This window comes from Sabethes cyaneus, chromosome 1 (genome assembly GCF_943734655.1).
Source record: "Sabethes cyaneus chromosome 1, idSabCyanKW18_F2, whole genome shotgun sequence".
In the NCBI taxonomy this organism is placed as follows: domain Eukaryota; kingdom Metazoa; phylum Arthropoda; class Insecta; order Diptera; family Culicidae; genus Sabethes; species Sabethes cyaneus.
The window spans coordinates 156,224,900-156,239,017 of record NC_071353.1 but is presented as its reverse complement, the minus strand read 5'-3'; the positions used below and the strand labels follow the sequence as shown (position 1 = coordinate 156,239,017).

General features: G+C 43.4%; 2 protein-coding genes across 2 annotated transcripts in view; both read right to left on the bottom strand.

Moving 5' to 3' along the window:
* The window catches only part of LOC128732346 (uncharacterized), a 174,921-nt gene that overhangs the window by 14,557 nt on the left and 146,246 nt on the right, over positions 1-14,118 (bottom strand). The window contains exons 6-10 of the mRNA XM_053825592.1: positions 8,743-9,384; positions 8,496-8,675; positions 7,858-8,436; positions 7,245-7,788; positions 3,922-4,224 (exon numbers count right to left, since the gene is read on the bottom strand). Coding sequence (XP_053681567.1) covers positions 3,922-4,224; positions 7,245-7,788; positions 7,858-8,436; positions 8,496-8,675; positions 8,743-9,384 — 2,248 coding nt within the window. The remainder of the gene's footprint in view (positions 1-3,921; positions 4,225-7,244; positions 7,789-7,857; positions 8,437-8,495; positions 8,676-8,742; positions 9,385-14,118) is intronic.
* The window catches only part of LOC128745358 (protein gone early), a 337,621-nt gene that overhangs the window by 268,937 nt on the left and 54,566 nt on the right, over positions 1-14,118 (bottom strand). The gene's annotated exons all lie outside the window — the stretch shown is intronic.

The following is a 14,118-nucleotide window of genomic DNA, read 5'->3' as shown; positions in this document are numbered from 1 at the left end:
AGAACCAAATTTGGCATGTGGGTGTTTTCGGTGACAAGAATTTATTCTATGGTAAATTGAGACCCATTCCTCTTTATAAGGGGAATTGTAACTCCTCTCCCCTTTAAGAGGGGGGGGCTTCCATACAAATTTCCTCATAACTCGAGAACTAATCAAGCAAATGGAACCAAATTTGGCATGTAGGTGTTTTTGGAGGCAAGAATTTTTTCTATGATGAATAAGAACCTCTCCCCACTTTAGGAGGGGGGGCTCCTATACAAATGAAATACAAATTTCCTCATAACTCGAGAACTAATCAAGCAAATGGAACCAAATTTGGCATGTGAAGGTTGTCGAGAGCAAGAAAATTTTCTATGGTGAATTAGGACCCCTCCCCACTTTAAGAGGAGGGGCTCCTGTACAAATGAAATACAAATTTCCTCATAACTCGAGAACTAATCAAGCGAATTGAACCAAATTTGGCATATGTGTGTTTTTGGAGACAATTTTTTTTCAATGATGAATTGGGACCCCTCCCCACTTTAGGAGGGGGGGTCCTATACAAACGAAATACAAATTTCCTCATAACTCGAGAACTAATCCAGCAAATGGAACCAAATTTGGCGTGTAGGTGTTTTTGGAGGCAAGAATTTTTTCTGTGATGAATTAGGACCTCTTCCCACATTAGGAGGGGGGGTCCAATACAAATGAAATACAAATTTCCCCATAACTCGAGAACTAATCAAGCAAATAGAACCAAATTCGGCATGTGGAGGTTTTTGGAGGCAAAAATACTTTCTACGGTGAATTAGGATCCTTCCACACTTCAAGAGGGGGGGCTTCTACACAAATGAAATACAAATTTCCTCATAATTCGAGAACTAATCAAGCAAATGGAACCATATTTGGCATGTGGGTGTTTTTGGAGGCAACCATTTTTCCCATTATGAATTAGGACTTCTTACCTTTTTAGGAGGGGGGGGGGGGGCTCCCATTCAAACGAAATACAAATTTGCTCATAACTTTAGAACTAATCAAGCAAATGGAACCAAATTTGGCATGTGAGAGTTTTAGATGGCAGAATTTTTTTTCTGTGGTGTATTACGACCCCTTTCCCTTTTAAGAGGGTGGGCTCCTATACAAATGAAATACAAATTTCCTTATAATTTAAGTACTAATCAAGCAAATGGAACCAAATTTAGCATGTAGGAGATTTTTGAGTCTTGAATTTATTTTATGATAGTTAGAGACCTCTCACCCCTGTGGTAGGGGGATATGGACTCTCATACAAATAAAACAGAAATTTTTGCGAAACTCAAAAACTAATCCAACTCGAGAAATTCGAGACTCTTCCATAAAACATTAATCAATAACAAGACCACAAAAACTATCTATAGTAACACTAGATCATTCAGGCCGAGCCGGTCGCGAGTGTTGCCGGTGACCCGCCGTCGGAAGCGCCGCCCACTGGGGGGCTTGCAAAACTCGAGATAGTGACAAAGATCATCCGAGATTCATGATTTATGTACAACACAGGTTAATTTGTGGCAATACGAAGTTTGTCGGGTAAGCTAGTTGAAAATAAATTAGACTCAAAATGGGACATGCAATTGAACACGAAATTAAAATTACACAGGAAATTGAACTCAAAATTTTACTTGAAATGGGCTTGAAATTGGATTTAAATCAGAGTTTAAAATAAAATTAAATTGGATTTGAATTAGGATTCAAAGTGGGACATTACATTGGACCTGAAATTACACTTGAAATTGGGTTTGATATCGCTTGAAATCAGGCTCAATTCAAGATTTCAAATCGGTATTGAATTTGAATTTATACTAAAAATGGGACACTAAAGTAGATTTAAAATCAGACCTCAAATAGATTTGAAATTGAGGCACTTGAGATCGGAGGTCAAATTGGAATGAACTTAGACTCAAAATTGGACTTAAAGCGCCACATTCAATTGAACTTGAAAATGCACTTGAAATTGGGTTTCATATTGGAGTTGAACTAGGTTTTAAAGTGGGATACTAAATGGGACTTGAAACTACACTTGAAATTTGTTTTTGAAATCGCACTTGAAATTTGAAATTTGCAAATCAGAATTGAAATTGCACTAAAAATGGGACACTAAAGTGGACTCGAAATTGGAACTCAAATGGATTTGAAACGGAGGTGGTGATCGGAGGTGAAATTGGAATTAAATTGGACACGCAATTAAACCGAACGTGGAACATTCAATTGGATACGAAATTGAAGTCGAAAACACACTTGATATTAGATTTTAAATTGGGTTTGAAAGTGTACTTGAAATCGGGTTTCAAATCGAAGTGGAAACTGTTGAAACTGGAGTCGAATTGGGATTTAAAATGGGACACTAAATTTGACTTGAAATTAGGTTGTACTTAAAATTTAATTTCAATTCGGAATTGAAATTGGAATTAAATTTTGACTTAAAATGGGACGCTAAAGTAGACCTAAAATTGGACTTGAAACTGCACTTGAAATTCTGCAATTGCACTCGAATTCGGAATTGAAATTAAATATCAATTTGCAAATAGGATATGCAATTGTACTTGAAATTCTGCAATTGCACACGAGATCAAAGGGGAAATCGGAATTAAATTGGACTTAAAAATACACTTGAAATTAGATTTTAAATTGGGTTTGAATAGAAATTTGAAGTGGGACAATTGGACTTGAAATTGGGTTTGAAATCGCACTTAAAATCAGGCTTAAAAATGGAATTAACACCGTTCTAATTTACACCGAAGGGAGGATACGCTTGAAAAGCGAGATGATTTGATATAATTTGCACTTGAAATTTTACGTCAAATTGAACTTGAAACTGTACTTAAATTTGAGAAAATTGAGACTAAATCTATTTGTGAGCAATTAATTGGTGGAATTAATTTGTTTTGCATTTAATTTTTTAGAGAAGTTGGGTCACGTGCCCCAGTTTGGACACACAAGTGACTTTTAGTGTTTTTTTTTGGAAATGACATATTATCTTACTGTAAGACGTAGTCCTACGCCAAAAAAAAAGGAAATAAAATTACGTATGTTTTATAACAAAGCATCGCAGTAGTCCATGTTTTGTTTTGAAAAATACTTAGTGGAGTGTGTTTGTATCCGAAGTGTGTTTACTATTAGTCCTCCTAAGTAACAATTTAAGTTTTATTGCACTCTTATTATGGTTTTTTGACCAACCTTGGTCATAAAGCCATCATAAGACTACAAGAAAACCGAAATTGTTACTCGGGCTCCTAATTTTTTTTAAAAAGATTCGTAATTTTGTTTTCATTTGTGCTAAGACCCACCATTTCGTCACCATATTTTGTGAGTTTTACAGTATTTTTCTTGTCTGTCAAACAGGGTGTCATTTGTTGTTCCTAATGCATGCTGGAGAGTTTTGCAAAAGCGAAAACACAGCCGAAGCTAGATTGCTTTTTTTACAAGCCCTTTCCGAAGACCAAACAACGCATTGACGTCGGTTCCCCCTCCTCAGCCAGGTAACAGGAATTGGATTTTATCACGGTTTTATAAGGGTTTTTGAGATGACCACAATTGGTACCTCGACAACCCCAATAAGAGTGCGATAAAACCCAAACTATTACCGTCGTGGGCTGTTGTCTAGTTAACAATGATTTCTTTCTACAGTTTCCCTCTTCCTTCTTTTTCCCAAAAAAGAAAAACAGCAGCAAAGAAAAAGTTTGCATAGAAGAACAAAACACAATAGAGCATCGGCAGATGCGACAGTTTCAGACAGTTTCGAAAACAGAAGAAAAAATAGGCTCAGATCGGAAGGGCGCTCTATCGAGAGGTAGAAAAAATAGGTGATTGCTACGGTCTAGAGTGTGGCTGTGTCTGTGTTTGTGTGTGTGAGTGACGTGTGTGTGTGAGTGGATGATGCGAGTGATGAAGCGAAGATCCACTCACCTGTCGAGGTCCCGCGATCGGCTGCCACCGAGATTTTCCCTCGATCGGGAACGGCTCGGTGGGGGAGCGTCCATCGTTTCTTTCCGCTTCAGGGCCGCCGAACCACCGCCGCCGGAGGTCGGATGGGTGCTGTTGGTGTTGTTGTTGTGCCCCTTCGAGGCCGATTCGTGCAGATTCTCCCAGGCCTGCCGGTAGTAGCGGTTGAGACCGTTACGCGACTCGGAACTGGAGCTGGAAAACGACGCAACGGTGTTGCAGTCGGGCGAGGCCCGGTGCCGGTAGTGCTGGTTGCCCTGCTGGTTTCTGCAATGGTAACGTTCGAGAGAGAGAAGAGACAGAGACCGTCGGTTGTCGGTTTTGGTTGGCTGGAATAAGGGGGGGTCGAATGGGGGGGAGCAACAACAATGGATATGGTTGGAGAAACAGATGCAATGGTGACGCGCGCGCTTGGTTTGGAGGGGATTGCGATCGCGGACGGATGGACGGACGCGGATTTGATTTGCGGTAGAAGAAGAAGAAGAAGATGGTGTCGTCGTCGCTACGCGATGCAAAAGAAGAGACTTTTTTCTTATGGCACGGAAGGAATAGGTGAGAGGCAATACAGAACATGAGTGTGTGGGCGTGTTTGTGGTTTGACGTTTTGTGCAGTGAATGCGGTTTCTACGGCTACCGGCTACGGCTACTGAGGTGAGTTGTGGCGAGCGGTGGATGAATTGGTGCGTGGTTTTTTATTTTGAGGGGGTTAGAATAGAAATCTACTAATAAAGTGCAAGCCAGGGTTAGTGAACAGCACGGAAAGTTAGCGGTTAGCAGACAGACAGAACTGAGAGTGGACAGTCGTTTTGAGTAAAATATGGAACTAGCGGTAGGTTCTTACATTGTATGGTTACGAATTTGTACGTTAGTATTGGTATGGTTATGGCACGTCGTTTTTTTTGATAGAGGTTTGGTGTTTTTGGTATTGGTGATAGTGGCGACAATGGCGGCGACGAACGACGAACTGCTTTAAACGTGGTGTGGCTCCATGCCTTGCGCACAGCAGTCGGTTTCAGCGGCGTTCATCATCATAGCGAAACTTGCGAATCGGTATTGCAGTAGTAGTCGTCGACGGTTTGCGGCCGACGGAACAGCGACGACTGGGGAAGGCTACTGATGTCGCTGTCGCCGCTGGAGAATATCCGCGAGGCGGCCATCCGATGATGGCTGTTGTTGCCTGCTGCCGGCGAAGGTTTCGTGCCGGTTACGGTGAACACCGATGTCGGAGTAGCCGGCGGCTTGCTGTGCTTGCCGATGTGATTGTTGTTGTTGTTGTTGTTGTTGCCGGAGCGGAAGAGTCGTCCCAGCACGCTCAGTGGCTTTTCGGTTAGACGCTGTCTAACCGATTTCGGCTGCTGTTTTTGGTGGTGGTGAGCCGGTTGCTGGTGTTCGGGACGTTCGACGGTAGTTCGACGACGTTGTCCATAAGCCGTACCGAGAATGTCCCGGCGGCCGACGGTTTGATCTGGAAACGGTAGTGCCAATACAGTATACCAAGGCGAGGGCATCTGAGAAGCTCTGGCACCGGATGGGGGTTGCTGTTTGTTGGACTTCGACTGGGGTTTGGGCATCAGCCGGGGCGGCAGCTTTGGGTTGTTATTGAAGTCTCTACCGGTGGTGGTGGTGGTGGCGGCGGTAGGTTTGTCGGAGAAGTAGTACCGACCGGAGGTCGCCTTGGGAGCAGCAGTTGCAGTAAGAGTGGTAGTAGCAGTAGCAGTAGCATTAGCAGTATTGTTATTAGCAGTGTTGGAGAAGAAGCGACGAGCCGCTGGTCGTAGTGAACCGGGTCGCGGAAGGTAGCAGCGCATCGGAATGCTACCGGGACCGGTTAGGTCGGCCGCTGATGAGCTGATGGATGAGGTTGATTGGGGTTTGTTTTGATTTTCAACGATAAAATGGCAGGTTTTCAGTAGGCGCATAGTAGGCGGGTAAAACAGAAAATACTTTTAAATCTTCGACGTTTCATTTGATGGTTTTGAACAAAGCAGTAGGCTCTGATCTGATCGAAGCTCTTTGCTTGGTAGGGTTTTTTTTTGCTGCACGCAGATGTGATTGAAAGGTTTCGAAGAAGGGTGAGCAAAGAGCAGTAGAGGAAAAAGGTGATGAATGGTGAAACCGATAACGTGTGGATAGAAACAGACAGGTGGTGACAGTGATGAAATCTCTCGTGATCTGTGACCGTGTGCTCTTGTAGTTGTAGTTGCAGTAGTTGGTCGGCTGCTGGCTGCAGTCGCAGTTGACATCTTCTCTCTCTCTCTCTTTCCCTTTCGTGAACTCGAACTTTTGGTCGTTTAGCGTGGTAACTTCCCCTAGGAGTAGGAGAAGGTATTCTTCTTGTGTGCCCTCGCCGTTGAGTATAATGTATTCATTCTACCCAGATGGATTGTTTTTTTTTTATTGGTTGTTGATACGGTTGATGATTGCGTGATTGGTTTAATAATTTTTGTTTTGGTGATGGTGGTTGTGGAACACAAAAAGAAAATACGGGAAAAGGAGGAAGAGGTAATTTAATGGTTGTTTTCATCTGTCATATTTCGGTGTTGTTTGATTTTTTCTTGGTCAACAAAAAACAATAGGTGATCAGTGGATGTTTGTTGTGATGGTGATTGTTGTGATTTTTGTTTTTGTTTTGCTATTAATCTCTTCGGCAGAGCAGAAAGATTGAGCGGAAAGAAATAGGACGGAATCAGGTAAAAAGTGTAAAAGTGTGAGTTCTCTCTGTTGTTTAGAGTACTTGAGCAGGAGTTGAGTAGGAGGAGGTTTGTTTGTGTGCACATTGTGTGTACGTTTGCGTGGTTGGCGCAACACAAACATCCGGCTTAAAACTAGGGCCATTCCATAAACAATAGCTATAGGTGATGTGTGGTGTTGGTGATGGTAAGGCCAGCGCAAAGAGTAAAGAAAAAAAACAATAGGGAATCATAACACATGCAAGGTACAATATAACTGCAACCATGGAAGTACACAGGTGTGAGTAAGGGACAGCCAGAGCATTGGAAAAGTAAAGGGATAGGAAACAAAGAACTTTTTTTTTTGGTTGGAAAGCGGTAAGCATCTAAACTCGGGTGTGAGTGTGTGCGTGTGTCTTCGGAACGGGTCTCTTTCGGATTGCTCCTGATTGCTTTGGTGGTTGCTCAACCAAGGTTGCTCTCTCACTGATCGAATGACAGAGCGGGTGAGCGAGCGAGAGGGCTCAGTTGTGTTGGGTGTGTTTGTTTGTTTTGGTTTTGGTAGGTCTGTTTGTTGTTGATGTTTTTGCGGTCACAGTTGATAAACAATCAAATCACCTTCGCACTACGATCACGATCGTGGTAATGACAGCAGCTAGGAATACGAAACCACCGAACGCTCCAAGGGCGACGATGGCTCCCAGGTTGAGGCGGGCATTCTTGGCTTCTTTCCGATCGCCGGAACCAGCGCCAAGGTTGGGATTGCCTCCGATGCCGCCGTACGTGCCTCCGGTGCTCTCGCCGTCCGAGTTATCTACGGCGAACGGTACGTTCACCTTCGGAGACTGATCTTGCCGAATGTTGACCGATGATCCGGCGATTTCGTTGTCTTGCGGGTGATGAGACCCGATGATGTCCGCCAGGTTACGTGGCGTGGTAGTGTGCTGCCGTGTACTGGTCGTGGATGGTCGTGTCTGTAGTGGTGTTTGTGTTGTAGTAGTAGTTGTGGTTGTGGTAGTTGTGGTGGGTGGTTCGTAGTACGATGGTTTCACTCGTATCGGCGGGATGTGCTGACCGCCTGGGATCTTTGGTATCGTGTTCTGACCCGGACGGTACGGTTTCCGCGATGGTATGTCTTCTCGCACTCCGCCCGGACGGACTTCTATGGGTGGGAGAGAGTAATCCTCGTTAGTACCGACGTAGAAACCGTCTAAGCCATCACTGTCGTTACCGTCGTCTATTTCAATGCTGAACAGTGGGGTCTGGGTCGTCGAGGTACTTGTCGTGAAGCGAGTCGTCGGTCGGGTCGGCCTTCGCGATGGTTGGCGCTTCTGAGTGAACAGCGTAGCCGGAATTGGAGTTGTCGACGCGACCACAATCGATGGCTGGGGTCTAGTCGAGGTTACCAGAGGTGTCGTCGTCGGAGGTAACCTACTGGACAAGTCCTCAACACACTTTGGCAGCAAGCTGCTCCACTGTCCGGTTGCCGTACAGAAGATCTCCGCTTCCGGAGTATCCGGTATGAATCCACGGTTACACACGACTTCAGCACGGGATCCAAAAACGGTTCCATTCGGAGCTATAATCACTCCATTCGAGAACAGTGTCGGAAGCGGCTCACACTCGATCAGTTCACAGCGTGGTGGAGGACCGTTCCAGCGTTCGTCAATGTCGCAGGTGAGCAACGCTCGACCAACCATTTCATAGCCTTCGCTACACTTGTAATGAACCGAGCTAAGGTAACCTACGGATCCGTTGATCAGGTCGTAATACCCGTGCGGAATAGAAGCTGGCAGTCCACATTCAATATCTACAAAATTGAATCTTCATCAGAATACGAAACCCAATTGGATAACCCCAAAACCTTACATTTACACACTGGAGGAAATTCGTTGTAGAAACCCGTCTCCAGACAGGTTCTCTGGGAAGGTCCCACCAGGAGGTGGCCCTCGTCGCAGCTGTACTCAACGACGGCACCGACATCGAAGCCCTTCGGGGCGACCATCGTCGAATTGGGCGGTTGCTCCGGTCGTCCGCAGGCCTTCGGCTCTGCAAAGAAAAAAAAAACACAATCAACCCGTTGTCCCGGATCAAAAAACCACAACGCGAAACTTACGATGCTGACAGATGAAATTCAGCTGAGTATTGCAGTTGGTATCACTCCACAGCCAACCCTTGGACCCATCGTACCGGGCACAATCCTCGTCGCCGCCCGGCAAATTCCAGAACGAAACCGACACCTCCTCGCCGCCAATCCACTTCCAGCTGTTCCGATCCTGCGTATCCCGCACCGCTCCCATCCAGTACTGGGACGACGTATCACTTCGGTGCCTGCGCCACAGTTCCCAACTGATGAAACCCTGCAGCGCAGGGTTACTTTCATTGATCAGAGTTCCTCCGCGCGAGCGGCAGAAAGCCAGCGCATCGCGCAGCGATGCCGGCTGTCGGTTGTAGAAAATGTAGCACTTCCCATTGTAGGATGCCGACGCGCCCGGAGGCATGTCGCGGAACGCTGGACACCGTTCGATCGGCAGCGCCTGATCGGTGTAGACGAACGCTTCGCAGATCGACAGCTGGCTCGGGCCGGCGGTTTCCAGATGGACCGACACGAAGGCACCCGGCATCGGCGGGTTGCACGGCAGGAACAGCGGTTGACCTTCCTCCAGCGAACCGGTGAACCGGTTGCAGATCGGATTCGTGCCCAAGTCCGGCCGATTGTTACCGACGCGAACCACAATGGTGGCCGGTTTGCCATTTCCTTGAACAACAAAAAAAAGAAAGAAAAAATTAGAATTTCACTCTACCACTCATGGATTTTTTGCGCGCTCGCGCGCGCGTGTTACATAAAACCGCGAATGCGCAATGATAGCGCGGAATTCTTCCTCTCCGCTGCGCGGATCGCACTTACGTCACAAAGCCCTCCCAATAAGACCATTATTGGAAGCAGCAGCAGCAGCAGCGCTGCTGCTGCATAACAGCACCGGCAAGCCGCGCGCCGCTTCGAAACGGCCAATTTCTCATTTCCGCGAAAATGGCTCGAAAGCGATCGGACGGCTCGACGCGGCCCGGCCGCCGCTTTCACTTTCTATTTATTTTCTCTGTTTGTTGTTTGCCCGATGGCAAACACGTAAACGTAGTACACCTATTTGCGTAGTTTGTGCGGTGCCTCCGCCGCCCGCACGCCGCCGCGTGTGCGCGTTCCATTCTGCGGTCGCAATCGCCCAGTACAGCGGCGCGGCGGCGCAGCAATTTGCATGAGCGCAGCGTAAACGCGAAGGAAATGCGCGCCGGGTGGGAACGGAAAGGGACGGACAAGAAAAGTGAAATGATCGCAGCAAGCGAGGAACCTGAAGCCGGGGGCAAAGCGTCGTCATCGTCGCCAGTCGCCAGTCACCAGTAGAGAGAACGTCAAATGTTTGCGTTGAAATCGAGAACTTTTTTCTTTCTTTTCTTGGCAGCTTGTACTGGACTGGAATCTTTAGTGATTGTTCCGCGGTGCAAGTGGGCTGAGGGGAGTTTATCAGAGCGTGACCAGAAGCTTCGGTGCTTCCTCCCTCGAGGTGAGTAGCAATTGCTTTTTGCTGGCACTAGGGAAAAACCTGTCCTATCTAGAAGCCCTCTGTGAGACTAAAGAAAGACGCTCAATCTGTTATATATTTTTTACAATTTTCGACTTTGCTAAGTCCTATGCCGATGTAAACATCAAATTTGTTTATCGCATATACTACTTTTCACAAAAATACCGGCCGATTAAACTAGATTAAACTAGACTTGAAACTGGTCTAGCATGGACTCGACGCCCTAGTAACATTTTGGGTTTTATTGCACTCTTATGATGGCATTCAAGACCAAAATTAGTCTTGAAGACCGCCATAAGAGTACAATAAAACTCACATTGTTACTTGGGAGCTTTACTTCAAATGGAACTGGAAATCAGACTTAAAATTAATATTGAAATTGAACAGAAGCGATTATTTTAACATGAAATAAACAGAATTATTTATTTTAATTATTTATTTACTAGCTGACCCGACAAACTTCGTATTGCCACACATTAAAATGTGTTGTACATAAACCGTGAATCTGTCACAAACTCGAGTTTAGCAAGTTTCTGAGGAGCTCAACCCTCTGATAATTCATTTTGGCAGTTACGTCACTATGAAAGCATGAGTAGTTTAATTTACAAATTTTCAATTTTTCCTTACAGTAAAGTAGAAAACAATCCCCCCGTTACTTAGCCAGATAAAATAAAGCGGATAGCACTTAAATATTTGCCGTGATTGTATAACATTTCGCCGAATACCATTTCGCGAAAACCCTTACGCGGAATGTACCATTTCACGGAAAACCTTTTTGTGAAAAGTACCTTTTCGATCCTCGGAGTAATCCTCTCCTTACTCGTCGCTCGTTTTGACCCAACTGAAGGAAAGTAATAGAGGTCAGTAGACCGAGGAAAACAAATAAACCTAGACAGAGGTGATTTCTGCGGGGGGCTGCAGATAGTTTTTGGTGGTCTTGTTATTGTCTGTTATGTTTTATGGAAGAGTTTAAAATTTCTCGAGTTCGATTAGTTTTTGAGTTACGCAAAATTTCCTGTTTTGTTTGTATGAGAGTCCTTATTCCCCTACCACTGAGGGTGAGAGTACCCAACAGAAGAAGAAGAATTCCCCTACCACACGGGTGAGGGGTCTCAAACCATCATAAAAAAATATTGCCTGCAAAATCCCCCACATGCCAAATTTGGTTTCATTTGCTTGATTAGTTTTCGAGTTATGAGGAAATTTGTATTTCATTTGTATGGGAGCCCCCCCTCCTAAAAAGGTAAGGGGTCCTAATTCATCATAGAAAAAATTCATGCCTCCAATACCCTTCACTTGCCAAAGTTGGTTCCATTTGATTGATTAGTTCTCGAGTTATGAGGAAATTTGTATTTCATTTGTATAGGAGCCCCCCCGTCCTAAAGTGGGAAGAGGTTTCAATCCACCATAAAATAAATTCTTGTCTCCAAAAACACCCACATGTAAAATTTTGTTCCATTTGCTTGATTAGTTTTCGAGTTATGCAAAAATTTGTGTTTCTTTTGTATGGGAGCCCCCCCTCTTAGTGGGGGAGGGGTCTCTAACCATCATAAGAACCTTCCTTGGCTCCCAAAAACCCTATATGCAAATTTTCACTCCGATTGGTTCAGTAGTTTTCGATTCTATAAGGAACACAGAGCAGACAGAAATCCGTTTTTATAGGCATAGATTTGTATGGGAGCCCCCCCTCTTAGTTAGGGGAGGGCTCTTTTGCTATCGAGAGAACCTTCTCTAGCCCCAAAAACCCCTACATGCAAATGTTCACGCCGATCGGTTTAGTAGTTTTCGATTCTAAAAGGAACATAGGGACAGACAGACAGACAGAAATCCATTTTTATAGGTATAGATTATTTTCCATGCAAAAATCTTCGAAAAAAGGCAAAAACGAAAGAAAAAATTTTCAGCCGATTTTCGAGAATTCCGTTGTTCGAATTTCCATTTTTGTTTTGTGCTAGAAACATTAACTCAACCCGTACACTCATTTTTCGAGTTTTTCAGGCTGAAGAACTCACAGACAATTGGGTATTTCAATTTCCCCAAAAATGTGAGTTTTTTCACCTCATTTGATAGCCCGTCGTTTCCTGAATCTAAAGGTTCTTTTTTTATTTCAATTAAGTCAATATTTAATGAAAAAATTAATAAAAATTAAAATTAGAATGATTTGCTGTTGACAGATATCAACCAAGCTGATTGATGGAAATGATGTCAGAAGTTCTCTCCCTCTCTTCTATCTTTCTAATAGAGCTCTTCATTTTGACCGAGCTTTTGACAGCTCCCATATAAAACCTGTATCGTCCGATGACCATAGTTTATCTATTCACTGTGTTGTCTGAGGTGAGTTGAGAAGAAAAGTGGTTTACTTTTAAGCTATCGTCTTATCCCAAAAAATTTCTTTAAATTAAAAAAATGTTTTTTTTTATTACTTTCGCTCGTCAAATTTGAAAAAGTCTTCATGTGACGATACAGTGACATCATATGTTGCCATAATATGTGAAAATTTATATACCGCTAAAATACCCAATTGATTTTATGAATAAAAATTAACTCATATCCTACAAATTTTTTTGCCCCCTGATTTTCCAAGCTAATTTCCAAGGGGGGGGGGGGGTGACAAAAACTTTTGAAATTATTTGCAATGGCCTAATTATTGGTTGAAAAATAACAAGCAGTCTCTCTTAAACATTACTTCCGAGCTCAACAGCTTCAATTCTGGAGGTAACAAGTTCCAATTCGAAGTTTCTATTTGAAATTGCAATTGAATAAGACTTGGAATTGGACTTCTTATCTTCTTTTCTGTCACATTTATTCTGTGTTTGGCTTTTGTTTTCTTTTTCTCTCCAGATTCTGCTTTATGTTTCCTGTTTTTCGCTTTTATGTCGCGTTTTACCTTTTTCTTTGGTTCGTTTTCTGACCCATTTACTCGTTTTGTTTGTCCCAACTTGCCCTTTTATATACCGTTTGACTCTCTCCCATTTTTCGCCTTTTCTGTCGCGTTAATTTTTTTTCGCTTTTTCTCTGCAACATGTTCCATCGTCCTCTGTTCCGTTTCCTTTCTTTGCCTGTTCCGGTTTTCGCACTTTGCAATCTTGATTTTCTTGTTTATCTCTTTTCCGAGCCATTTTGGTCTTTTTTCTTCCGTTTTGTCTCGTTTTCAGGCCCGTTTTCCCTCTTTTCTTGTGTTCTGTTTCGTTTCTTCTTTTTCTTTTTTCCCGGTTTTCGCCTTTAACTCTTTTTTTTTTATGCCGGTTTTCGTTTCATTTCGTCTATTCCGATACTTTTCCTCCTTTTCTTGCGCATTGTTTTCCTTTTATCCCGGTTTGTTATCCGTTTTCATTCATTTCCGTCGCATTTTGTTTCGTTTTCTGTTTTCATTACTCCACTTTCGTATTTACCCTTTTTTCCTGTTCCTTTTTTATCCCATTTTTTCTCCTTTTTTGTGCTAAATTTCTTTCTTTAAATTTTTGTTTCGTCTTCCCCCTTTCTCCCGTTTTCCACATTTTATGTTTCGTTTAAACTTCTGTCATGTTTTTTCTTTCGTTTTTTTGTCATGCCAATTTTTATTCTTTTTATCCAAAATTAGGTGTTCCACTATTTTTTACAAGACTTTTTTACATTAAATTTTATAGAAAAGTTGCGGTTTTGTTTAAAATTGGAATAAAATTGAACTAAAAATTGGACTTCAAACTGGATCTTAATTTGATGTAATTGGACTTTAAGTCGAATAGACTAGATGTTGAGCTCAAATTGGACTTGAAATCAAATTTAAATTCGGCTAGAAATTGGACTGCTCAGGTAACCAATAAGCATTAACGCAAGCAGTAAATCAGCTGCTTCCTAGCATATCTGGCATTTTATACGGCCCGTTGTTGCAGTACAAGCTGGTTTTGACAACCTATTCGCATTAATTTGGCATT